This window comes from Oryzias melastigma, linkage group LG22 (assembly GCF_002922805.2).
Source record: "Oryzias melastigma strain HK-1 linkage group LG22, ASM292280v2, whole genome shotgun sequence".
NCBI lineage: Eukaryota > Metazoa > Chordata > Actinopteri > Beloniformes > Adrianichthyidae > Oryzias > Oryzias melastigma.
Genome location: NC_050533.1, coordinates 17,680,517 through 17,692,468, shown reverse-complemented (window position 1 = coordinate 17,692,468; position 11,952 = coordinate 17,680,517). Strand labels below are relative to the sequence as shown.

General features: G+C 40.0%; 2 protein-coding genes across 4 annotated transcripts; one reads left to right on the top strand and one right to left on the bottom strand.

The window, feature by feature from the left end:
• Positions 1-88: 88 nt before the first annotated feature.
• zgc:154055 (uncharacterized protein LOC556036 homolog) lies at positions 89-7,610 on the bottom strand. Of its 3 annotated transcripts, XM_036210015.1 has the most exons (12): positions 7,389-7,459; positions 7,218-7,274; positions 7,038-7,094; positions 6,840-6,948; positions 6,545-6,670; positions 5,719-5,892; positions 5,427-5,644; positions 3,546-3,707; positions 1,711-1,852; positions 792-1,012; positions 563-714; positions 89-474 (listed from the first exon to the last, which is right to left on the bottom strand). In XM_036210015.1, exons 4-12 carry the CDS (start codon positions 6,945-6,947, stop codon positions 374-376), a joined length of 1,404 nt encoding a protein of 467 aa, XP_036065908.1. In that variant the 5' UTR covers position 6,948; positions 7,038-7,094; positions 7,218-7,274; positions 7,389-7,459; the 3' UTR covers positions 89-373. The 3 variants fall into 3 exon arrangements, with proteins under 3 accessions (XP_036065908.1, XP_024133154.1, XP_024133162.1); XM_024277386.2 differs by lacking the exon at positions 7,038-7,094 and having other exon boundaries at positions 7,389-7,610; XM_024277394.2 differs by lacking the exons at positions 7,038-7,094; positions 7,218-7,274 and having other exon boundaries at positions 7,389-7,610.
• A 61-nt stretch (positions 7,611-7,671) lies between these two features.
• On the top strand, positions 7,672-11,685 carry fam167b (family with sequence similarity 167 member B). The gene is made up of 3 exons (XM_036210016.1): positions 7,672-7,802; positions 8,882-9,429; positions 9,725-11,685. Exons 2-3 carry the CDS (start codon positions 9,130-9,132, stop codon positions 9,986-9,988), a joined length of 564 nt encoding a protein of 187 aa, XP_036065909.1. The 5' UTR covers positions 7,672-7,802; positions 8,882-9,129; the 3' UTR covers positions 9,989-11,685.
• The last annotated feature ends 267 nt before the right edge of the window (positions 11,686-11,952 follow it).

Sequence of the window (11,952 nt, the reverse complement as noted above, 5' to 3'; positions counted from 1 at the left end):
CACCACTTGGATGGTAATTCTACATCAATTATGATTAGCGCACTATTTCTAAACTTATATAAATGAACAAAATATTTACAGATCAAAATGTTTCATTTCAATAGTTTTTATTTGTATGGCTCAAAGTTTAAAACATTTCATAAAGTGAATACGCAACAAAAATAGCAGCTTAAATAACTGATTCTTTCTGTCTGGTACAAGATTTTATCTCCAGATTCTATCCTCTTTTTTTTATTACAATCTTCTTTTTTCATATAAAAAGAGTAAAAGACACTGTACAATAAAACATAATGATCACACAATGACATTATCAGTATACAACCATACTTTTTACATTTACTTTAAAGTTTTTCTGATGAACTCGAGGGTATAATCAGCTGAGAGCTAACTTCCCCCACTTTATGACCATGTTCCTTATCTCCTCCTGAACCTCCTCGAGGTGTCGAGCCTGCTCGGTCCACCTCAGAAAAAATCCTGGGGGGTTAAATCAAAAGAGCAAAGCTAAAGTTATATCGTTTTTGAAACCTACATGCATCAATGAGTTGTTGGCATCAGAACTCACCTTTCCAGAGTTGCAAGGACTGAGGATGAACGGAGGGCCAAATGGCCAGCTCAGTGGGCTCATACAGAGGGTTTGAGTAATAATCTCTCTCCGTGGGCTTCAACAGGTTTTGGAACAAACAGTGGGTCTTATCCTTCACTCCCACAGTACACCTGAACAACAGATTGATTTAAGTTTGGATCACAATCTCAATAAAATAATACAATTGGCTTGTTAGAGCAAATCTGACCTCTCCTGATCGTTGTTGCACAGAAAGCTGCCGTAGTCCGAGGCGTAGGCTTCGGTGGCCAGTCGCAGCAGCAACACCTCAGAGAAACCCAGCGCCAGAGGGAACTGACGCCACAGCTGCCACACGCAGTCCAGCAGCAGCAGGAAGACCGGAGACTCCTGCTGGAGGCGGGCATGCGAAAAGGCTGAGTGTGCACAACGCTGCTGGAACGGATGTCCTCCCTGCAAAAAAAAAAGAGAAAAAAAGGGGAAATTGCTCATTTTTGCACAATGGTCATCAATACTTAGAATTGTTATTAAGATTATTTCCAGCCTTTTATATTGTATCCAAACATAGGTGTGTCTCATTTGATTTAATTCTGAAAGTGTGATTTAGTAAACCAATGAAGTTAGTGCATCCATTAAATTTGTTTTCAAAAAATGACCTTATAAACCTAATAAACAAGCTAATTGTGATAAATGAAAACAGTCTTAAATGTAAATTCTATTATTAGTGTTCTAAGTCATAAATATCAATTTAAATACATTAAAAATTAAAGTTGGCTTTTGCTTGTGTGCTAAAAAGAGACTATCAAAGCAAATTAAATTAAAATTCTGATCTATTCCATAAATCTTTGTGCATTCTTGATCCTGCTGCAGGAGTTCTTCACATTTTTTAAGCAAAATTAAATGAATTGTATCCTCTTTTATTGTTATTTTTTGTCACTGGCAATATGTGTGCTTCATTGCATGAGTCTATAAAAAATAGAACAGTAACATTTTTTTGCAGTAATTTTCAAAATGATAATTTTAAAAATTCTTTACTTCTGCCATTTTCCAAACTTTCTTAATCCCTTTTTAGGGTTGCTGGAGCCTATCCCTGCCTCAAACTCTTCATTTGTTGACTCTAACTTGGGAGCCTCATGTTCCGTGGTCCTCACCTGAAGCCATTCTCTCTCCAGCAGAGCCAGGAAGCCTTCCAGTGAGCGGCAGCTTGGGTCCATGATGAGCTGAGCCAGAGTGCTGATGAGCAGAGAGCAGTCTGTTCCCTCATAGCCATGAACCAGAGCTGAATGACCGTCCCTGGACCAAAGAGGCAGAGGAAAGAAAACATAAATACAGCCGAGGTTATCTATGGGTATCTGGTCTCACATCCTACATATGCAAAGAAAACTCCTCTGAAGTTCAAGTGCAATCATGGGAATGATGGTTCTATTAGGCATCCGGGTCGAGTTCCACCACCAAAAAGCTTCAAGATTTCTGTTATGATCTTTACCTGTTTAGTATCACTATGAACAAATTTTGGGTCAATCTTCTCAACAATGTTGTTTGACTTTTACAGCTTTGTGGGAATTGTTCTCTCATGGATCAACACAAGACCAATCTCTTAGTTTTTAAGCCACATTGAAACGGGTTCCACTCAAGGAGTTTGTTTTTCAGACTGATTCCCAGATCAAAATCCAAGATTTTGGTTTGAAGAGGACTTCATCATCAGCCAGTTACTGTGAAGCCTTCTGTGAAGTTAGATAGTAGCTATGAGTTGGTTCCACAATGTTTTTTTTTTGCAACCTGGATTTAGACAAATATCATTGACTGCATAAAAGAACTGGAGAGAGTGAGGGGGATGTCACCCATAGAAAATGGTTTACTTACAACTCCAACCAAATGAAGCCAATTCAGTCACCATTTTTTTGGAGCCAGATGGTCCAACGCTATAAGCTATTCACCTATTTTAAGAATGCATCCCCTACGATAAATAAGGGAACATTATATGGCTTACCTTACAGTTTTTTTTTAATCTTTAAGTCTCTGTTTAGACTGAATGTCAGCTCTACTGAGAGTGACACACTCTTCATTTTATTGTGTTATTTTATATCCTATCTAATTTAAAATCTCCCATTTCATCTCAGGATAGCAGTTATTAGAGCAGTGGAGCTGAAAAACAGGCTTCAAATCAAACAAACCGGTGGGTCATGTGACCTCACCTCTCCTCCATCTCCAATATTTGTTTCAACACACAGCTCAATTCTCCAGACCAGTATTTTTCAACCTTTTTTGAGCCAGGGTACACTTATTCCATGACAGAAATAACAAGGCACACCAGCATATTAAAAAAACCCTGAAACTTTGTACTCTGTATTGATGTTCTGTCATGCGTGCATTTATTTCGTAAAAATTGAGGTGCAAAAAATTTGAAGTTGCAGCTGTTTTTCTAAAAGTTTTGAAAACAATTGTTTTCAATATTCATTTTCAGCCAAATTAGTTGAAAATTTGCCCAGGTAGTTGTTTTTCCCTCCAGTTTATTAAAGTTAATTTAAGCTCACGAAAAACCAAATAAAATGATTTTTTTCTCAACAACAATTTCATTTTTTTTTTTTGTGCAAGAGACATTTTTTAACAAATATATAATCAGAACATGCTTGATAGACCAATGTTATCTTCATATTTATATGTTTAATTGTAAAAAACAGGAACATGCTGAAGTTTTATTAGTTTTTCTTTTGTCTAAATGTTTTATTTCTTTTTAGATGATTGCATCGTTTCAGTTTACTTTAATGTGTCCGTGGGGGTTGCCGGAGACTGTCCTAGTTACTGTATGGATCACTAGATGGATCACTAGACCTGGTTCTGGACAGACGGCGCAGATAGCCCCTCCCCCTTTATCTCCCTCCGGGTTCATCAACTCCAGAGTAAAAACGTCTGCGTTTGTGAAGCTCCACACACCTGTCGGTTTATCAGTTTCCATTGCATTAAGCAAAGATCTAAGCTTCCCTACCTCTCCACACACTCTGCCAGCAGGCCTGCAGTTGACAGAGCAGTCTGAACGTGAGACAACCACTTGGAGTTCTCCAGCTTGCTGAGCCAGCGGTCCATGTTGTGGGATTCATCCGAGCAGGCCTCCACTAGTTTGATCAGACTTTCCTGAAGAACCTTACCCCTGTGCCATGAAGAAAGACAATATCACACAAGGTGTTTGTAGCGATCAGACGGAGCGTACCGTATTTTCCGGAGTATAAGTCGCACTTTTGGGAGAAAGTCTGACATTTCACAACAAATCTGGCAAACCAACATGGCTGAAAAAAAACATAAATACAAGTAAACAAATATTTTAGATCTGTATAAGAGAAATATCAAAGTTTAAGAGCATAACAATCAGATTCTCTTAAATGCAGTGTTGGGGTAATGGATTACAAAGTAATGAATTACTGTAATTTAATTACTTTTGTCAGTAACGGAGGAACGTAACGAATTCCAGTTCAAATTTCCGTAATTAATTACAATTACTGGACCACAGGCTCTAACATTTTCTCTCTTTAAATGAAACGAAAAGGAGAAAAAAAATAAAAATGAACGGCGCGGAGCGAGGAGACCGGAGGAGACTCCTCCTCTCAGTGTCAGACTCCCGGACACACAGGTGAGCAGCAGAGACCCGCCCCACTGAATCACCTGCTCCCGCTCCTTCCTGGGAGTCGGTATATATTTATTCTTTTACCCATTCTTCCTTTATTTTTCACACTGAGCTGCTGCACGTGATCTGTCAATATGAGTTTGCACCTTGACTGTAAATGATTTAAAGTTAATGGTTTGTGGTGTGAAGAAGTGGGAGGGGTGACAGCTCGCAAACAAACAAACAAAAAAAAAAAAACACCAAAAGATGTATCAAGTAAAAAGTTGAGTGGTAATAGAAGTCATTTTATCACTATTCTCATTACATTTATCTGAAGTTCATAAATAAAAGCATCATATAATCAACATTCATAAATAAAAGCATATTATTAGTAGTAGTTGTAATTCATTTTATGCATAATTTTATAGACAGCAAATCAACCTGAAGAGGCACTTGGATGATTCTTTCTAGTGAAATGAAGCCAGTTCTCTACGAAGAGCTGGAATCACCATCACTAGCCCCGCCCCCTTTTGTCAGAATGCTTTTCTGCATTTGAGAAGGAGAAAGAAACTGCTGGAGGCATTAAACAGTTATTTATGTTTTCAATAGACTTAGTTTCAGATTTAGAATATGTATTCAGGTGTACCAGTTTTTTTCCACATCTCTCTTTGAGCAATAGTCATCCGTATATGTTTGAACTCTGTGTCATTTTCCACACTGCTGTCTGACTTCTAATGAAGTCAGGTTATGTGTTCTACCATGTTCATAGTTTGGACGAAGACATTGATTTAAAAAAAACAATTTGAATAAAAGAAAAGAGGATCTAGTTGATGCCTGTTTTTGCCTTGAGAATTTGTACATGACTGGAAAAAAAGTAAAGTAACGAGTAGTGAATTACATTTTAAAATGAGTAATAAGTAAAGTAATTTAATCCAGTAACTAAAGTAATCAATTACTTTTTTAAAGTAACTTACCCAACACTGCTTACATGTTTGTTTGTTTTTTTGCACAACACTTCTTCTGCCACTGTCAGTAGCAAATACTTATACTCAGATGCAGCGCCCTCTAGTGGTCGTGAAAGGAAACAACCGCTAAGGGACAACCGGTGTTTACTGCCAAAATAACAAATATATGAGGCTATTTATGTCTAAAAAAATACAAATAAGTCACTCCTGAGTCCCACTCCTTGCTAAATTAGGAAAAAAAAAACACGCAACTTATACTTCGGAAAATACGGTACATTTAAAAATAAAGCCTGTGAGCAACCACCTTTCCATGTGTCGATGTAGCCTCTTCCAGCGCTCATAACACGACTTGGACTCGAACCCTCCACCTGTCATCCGGGCCTGCTGGGCCTGCTGACTGGAGCGCGTGTCGATGATGTAGCCTTTGTCGGATCCCCCAATCACAGCCTGGAGGAGGAGTTCGTCTTCACTGCAGCGCTTCCTGTTGGCTCCGGTGAGCGGCTGACTGCTGCGCATGATCACCTGAAAAGATGGGGTTCGGTAGGTGAGGGGGGCGGGCTGCAGGTGTCCCGTTGACACTTACACAAAAACCTCACCATGCCATTCTTCTTGTGGTAGTAGCACAGGACAGGGAAGCGACCGTCTTGCCTAAATTTAGCCGCCTTTTTCAACACGTCATCGCCGATGGTGCATGGAACAATAACTGCTGGAGGATAGGAGGGGCACACCGAGTAGTCTCTGTTCACGCTGCTCAATCTCCACTTCTTGTGCTGCAAACACAGACAGAATAATCAAAGTCAGGTAAAAACTGTGAAATTGAGGATTTTTCTCAACTACAAGATAAAGTTTGCTCATAAACCTTTAGGTTGAGGCTAAATTTAGCATTTTTTCTAGAAAAAAAATGTAAAAATCAGTGCCAGAAGTCAATTACTAGTTACAATCGTGTTGAAAACTATCCCTTGACCTTTAGCACAGACGACACAAACATTGACAATTCTTCAAATCACTTTTGTAGACTTCGTCCATGCTGCCAGTTTCAGAGTGAAATAAAGGTTTTAAAATATTTCAAACTCCTGACAGTTTGGTAACCAGGTCCTCCTCTAAAGCATGTGCAGACACGCCACTTATTTTAAGAATACTGTCCCCATAAAACACATTAAACAATGCCGTCTCTAAAGTCTGGCCTGTCACCATAGCGACCTGCAATTCCCACAGGAAGGCATTCGCATTTTAAGCCTGAATTCAAGTCACACATTCTGACGTTAAGGGAAAACAAATGAAAGCTAAGCAACAGGGAAATCCTGGATGGTGACCCCTGCATTTCTGCCTCCTTTTTCCTGTCATATGGCAGCTGGATCATTGTCGAAAAAAAGATTTTCCTCCCTGTACTGTGGAGACAAATAGAGTTTGTGTGCTGCTTACAAGGTCCTTATTTTTATGGTAGTGCATTTCAGGGGTGGCGAGGCCCCACTGCTTCGGCAGGTTGGAGTCGGTGGGTTTGAAGAAGAAAGGATACATCTCTGACACGTTATCCAGACATGATAGGATCTGGAGAGAGATCATGACATTTGTTAGCAGAGATCTGTTCTAAAACCATCCGATTCACTGACCTAAAATTGATCCAGGACATATTTATAATGCTTTAGGTTGGTTTACAGATCAATCTGGTTGGATCGTAGGAGTATAAATCGATCTATGAGTTAATTGTTTACTATACCTCAATAGAATGTGCGATGTTGAGACACTGCTCCATCCCTGGGATGTCAAACTGGATCACACGCATGTCTTTGCACTTGATGGTTATTGTCCCAGAAGATCCAGACATCCTATAGAGACATAAATGTGATCTGAAGCAATAGAAGACTCGAGGACTGTAGATGCGGTTAGGCATGACATGAAGCAGAAACAAACCCACTTGTCCACTGGAGGAGGCTTTTTTATCCTGACCGAAGCGGCTCAAGGTTTTTAGAAGCTGTTAGTAGCAAAGCCACAGACAGTGAGCACATGTGTGGAAAGGGCCGAGACAAAGGGGTTGCTGCAATCTTGAGCAAATTTCCTTCTTTAGAAAGAAGACAGAGGGGCAACAATGTCCAACCTTTCACCGTGGCCTGCTTTAGAGAGGAAGCCGGGATAGCCCAAAAGGTTTTCCACACTGGTTAGAAAGATTAAATAAAGAGATCATGCAAAAGAACCATAATAAGTTCAACAATCAGGTCAAAAACCATCTCCAAATTGGATTAAGTCAACAGCTGTGAGGTCATCACACCTTTTCTCAATGGCATCAATGTTTCTGAGGAGCAGCAGCAGCTGTCTGGAGCTGTCCTCCTCCCTGTCCGAGAACAGCAGGTGGTGGCCGGTGATGCACAGCGTCCCTCTGCTCGGCGGCCGCTGGCGCTCCCGGAGCACCACGTCCTCCACGTTGGCCGTCCTGATGTGCTCCGAAAACTCCATGGAAGTCCTCTGGCCTCCGCGGCGAGCTGTCCCCAAGTCGAAATCACTTCCTTGCGTCTCGTGTAAAACGAAAGCGAGCTTCCTCTTGTGTCGCGCGCGGGGCTGGCTTGACAGCCCGCGCGACAGTTATGCTGCTATTTGATCGACGACAAGGAGTCTAAATTTGTCTTTTACAAAAACGCAGTGCTCACTCTAATGGAGAAATACTAAGCGACTTTCCTTTAGTGAGGTAAATATTTCACTAAAATGTATTTTTTTATAAAGTCGCAGCGTCAGGTTTGACAGTTAAATGTTTCTTCCTTGTCGGGGATTTCACCATGTAGATGATTGCAGTACATAAACTCACCACCAGATGGTGCTGTGTACAAACAAAAATATTCAGCTGTCAGAATTTGAAAATGTAGAAGAAAATTTGTAGACGGATGGATGAGGTTTGACCTCACCTTTACCCTAAGCATTTAACATTTGAAAAATAAAACTATAGTATATTATGAGCAAACATTGACCAGGCTTTTAAAATAACATGAAATACAATTTTAAAAAGTTTACTGAATGAAAAAAAAATCAGTTTGGGGATTTTTGCAACAAGGAAAAAACTATCAAAATGTTACTTTTTTTCCACAGAAATTTTACTGTCAAAGTTGTGATTTATTTGTATGATTCTGACTTTATTCTCAATTCACTAGTTTAAGATCAAGAATTGTAATTTTTGGGAATTCTGATTGATTAAAGTTCAGAAATTATTTGTAAACGTTTGACTTTATGAATTATTTCTTAAATTAGTCTTTCCTTTAATTTAGACCTTTAGAATTCTATTTCCACAAACATTAATTTATTTATTTATACGTCTACATTCCCTCTTATCTATGGGCTAAGTATTAATTTCCCCCTCTTTTTATTAAAAATCCACCTTTACTTTTTAAAGCTTGTACTCAAACCTTTTTGGCTTCTTTTTTTAAGAATTTGTTTTGGATTCTGACTCTAACCTTGTGATTGTAAGTGACTTTTTCCTCCATAACTCAGTGTTTAATTTAAAAAAAGTGACTCTAACCGTGTAATTTTAAGTTTATCTTTCTGAAGGATAAATTCATTTTAGCTTAAAGAATTTGAAGGAGAAATCTTAATCTTGCTTTTTATTGATGTTGATTACTTACTTGGTTTTTTTCTTCTTTTTCTTTTTTTTCTTTTTTCTGAGAATGGATATATGCAATAATAAGGTCAGGGTCATGGTCTGTCTCTGACCCCTGGTTTCATCATCACCACTTCATTTTTTATTTTAACCCCAATAATGTCTGTATTTATAACCAGGTACCATGGGATCTCATTAGACCCCTCTGGGGCGCACAGTGGGTCTGTAGAGGGCAGGAAAAAGTCCCACCAAGGAGACCAAACACCTAAAACAGCTAATAAATCACCCTCCCCTCCCGTTCAGCGCGGGAGGGGCGGTCACTGTTCCCTTTGCCTATAAAGCTCTCCGGACCTGTTGCGCTCTGCGCCCGGCTGCAGTTCCAAGGAGCGCCGACGCAAATACTAAAAGAAGATTTCCTGCCTCCCGGATGGATTTCAAAGAGTTTGGGGAGGAATCCTCGGAGGGAGAGACGGAGGATCTGGACAGCGTGAAAGCTCTGACGGAGAAGCTGAAGCTGGAGACGCGCAGGCCGTCCTATCTGGAGTGGCAGGAGAGGGTGCTGGCGCGCCCGTGGAAGGAGAGGAGCGCAGAGGACAGTCCCGAGTCTGGAGGAGAGGCCGTGGCCATGCCTGCAGTTCTGAGGAAGGAGAACTCCGAGCTGACGGTGCGCAACATCTGTGGCTTCGACACCATTGATGATGCTTTGGAGTTTTTGAGGAAGGAGCTGGTGAGTTCTCATCATTTTTAAACCCTCTTATGGGGTCCAGATGGCCGATCCTGATATTGGTGTGTGATCCATCCCATTTTATGGATGGATTTTACATCTGCCAGGACACAAGTAAAGAAATAAATCCTTGAAAAAAAGTTCTGTGTGTTGTCTTGCGGGGTCCAAATGACCCCACTTTTAATGTTACAGTAGCACTTTTGAATTAAAATGTAAACAGAGAGCTCTTAGAACATCTCATATGTTCTACTTTAAAGATTCCCTCTCTCCTCCATCATCCTCTCTGCTCTCCCCCCAGAGGGAGATGCAGGTCCAGGACAACCGTCTGGCCCGTCAGCTCATCCGCCTGCGCAGTGAGATCCACCGGCTGAAGGTGGAGCAGGTCTGCCACCGTCACAAGGAGATGCTGGACGACGCGTCCTACGAGCTGGAGGAGTGTGGGGAGGAGTCGGACCTGCTGTGTGACATCCCCATGAAGGCCGCCTTCGCCCTGTCCACCCCGCTGAAGCATCTGGGTCTGACCAAGATGAACATAAACTCCAGGCGCTTCTCGCTCTGTTAGAGCCCTCTGTGAACTGCTCCTCTGGAATGTTTTCACAGTTATTTCCTCCTCACTGAGGCGGTGTAAAAGTGAACTTTCACATGTGCATGAATGAGGAAGCCTGTGTGTGTGTGCAGACCTGTGGAGGCACACACCTTTCCTACTGTCTGAGCTTCCTGTTGGGATGATTCAGGACATCTCTGCTGCTGCACATTATGATAAATTGTAAGATAATTCATTGTTTTATTGTTAATATGGATATTTCAGGATGCAAAAACACAAACTCCTGTGTTTCTTTTGGAATAATTGTCTCAGAATTTTTTTAAAAGATTTTAGAAAGTGTGATTTTATTCACTTAAGTCACATTGGCCACAAAGTCGTGACCGTGACCTGAAGGGAAATACACTGAAATTCTAGTATAAAACCATATCAGAGCAGCTTTTTCTCTTGTCTGGAAGGTGCATCTTCAGTTTCCACATTCTCTAATGAAATCAAAGCCTTCAGGGATCAGATAAAGGCAACGTTCAGTTCAGCAGGTGCCTAAAGTAAACAGTCGAGCCAGGGAGGGGGGCATTTTTTACACCTCTCCTTCACAAGACCCAAAATATCTCAGCCGTCTCACCACTGCAGTGAGAGAAGCCGGAGGGCCCGGGGTGTTTGTGTATGGCCAGGGGATATAGCGTCCTATAGTTTCCAGATGCAACAAAACCTCTGTGTGTTTGACTGGCATGATTAATGATTGTAGATTCTGAACGAGTCAAATGAATGAAATCTTTGTTGGTTTTATTGTATAACGATCACATGCTTTGTTTATTTTGTACATGTTCATCAAACAATTATAGATGTTATTTGACCTTGGGGTCACGCCTTGACTTATATTGCTCAGCTGACAAAAAGGAGATCTTCTCCTCCATTTAGGACCATTATAGGATCAGTCCAAAAGAATATGGACCAATGTTCTTTTATAGACTTTTAACCCTAGAGCACTATCGTTAAGTGATTTTCACCCAATCAAAAATATTTACATAATATTCAATATGTTACATGGGTAAAGTCTCACATGTCACAGAAATGGGTGGACCAAAAGCCAAGTCTCCAGTATCATTTTTTACATTTTTTTAGGAATTTTTTCTTCTCAAATTCTTAATATTTTAGTAATTTTCAAACATGTTTTTAGGATCTACCTGTTTTTATTTTTAATTTTGTCACATAGTTCAAAATCCATGAAAACCTATCTAAGAAATACTTTCTATTTTGTATATTATGTTGAGTAAAAATTATCCGGCAAAAGTGATGGTGTAACTTTTTATAGCTAAAGTGTTCTAGGGTTAGTCAAAGCGTTTTTCTAGCAAGAAATTGATGTTTCCAAGTAGCGAAATATGACTACATTTCAGATCAAAAAGTCTGTAAATATCGCAAAGCGTCCTTAAGGACCAGCCACTTGTGCTGGTGAATGAATAAATAAACGAATGAATGAATGACACTTTATTCGTGTAGCACTTTACAACTCCTTCAACAGTGAGGCCTGTAAACAAAAGATAAAATAAAGTTTAAAATATGAAAAATTAAGAACAGAATTCATTTATATGCTGGTGCCTTTATCGCTATGGGATACAGAAATGATGTGTTGTACAGAGACAGCAAATAACTTGCATAAAGGATCAAGTGAGCTATTTTGTCAACTTCCTGTGCGTTCAATAAAGCAGATTCTAACATTACTGTCACATGTTTGCCCCTTATTTTTCCTCTTTCTGTGTATGTGAATTTTTTTTTATTTTTTTGTGGGCATAGCTAGTTGGATAACAAATGAACACCGGAGCTCCAGTGTTGATCAACGTAATTTCAGTAGATTCTGAAGGAGAAAAGCGGCCATGTCAGAATCTACTGAAATTATGTTGATCAACGGTTGAAAAGTTACAGTATGTTAAGGATTTTGTGTTCAAGTTTCATCGGCGACGCCTAAGGTGTTAAAGGGATAAACCTGC

What these genes read in the sequence shown, in the direction of transcription:
- zgc:154055 (XM_024277386.2), bottom strand. Translation starts at nt 7,573, where the DNA reads ATGGAGTTTTCGGAGCACATCAGGACGGCCAACGTGGAGGACGTGGTG. An exon ending in CTACATCGACACATGGAAAG is followed by an intron (nt 3,708 to 5,426) that starts GTGGTTGCTCAC and finishes TTCATGGCACAG; the next exon opens with GGGTAAGGTTCTTCAGGAAA. An exon ending in TGCAACAACGATCAGGAGAG is followed by an intron (nt 715 to 791) that starts GTCAGATTTGCT and finishes TCTGTTGTTCAG; the next exon opens with GTGTACTGTGGGAGTGAAGG.
- fam167b (XM_036210016.1), top strand. Translation starts at nt 9,130, where the DNA reads ATGGATTTCAAAGAGTTTGGGGAGGAATCCTCGGAGGGAGAGACGGAG. An exon ending in AGTTTTTGAGGAAGGAGCTG is followed by an intron (nt 9,430 to 9,724) that starts GTGAGTTCTCAT and finishes CTCTCCCCCCAG; the next exon opens with AGGGAGATGCAGGTCCAGGA.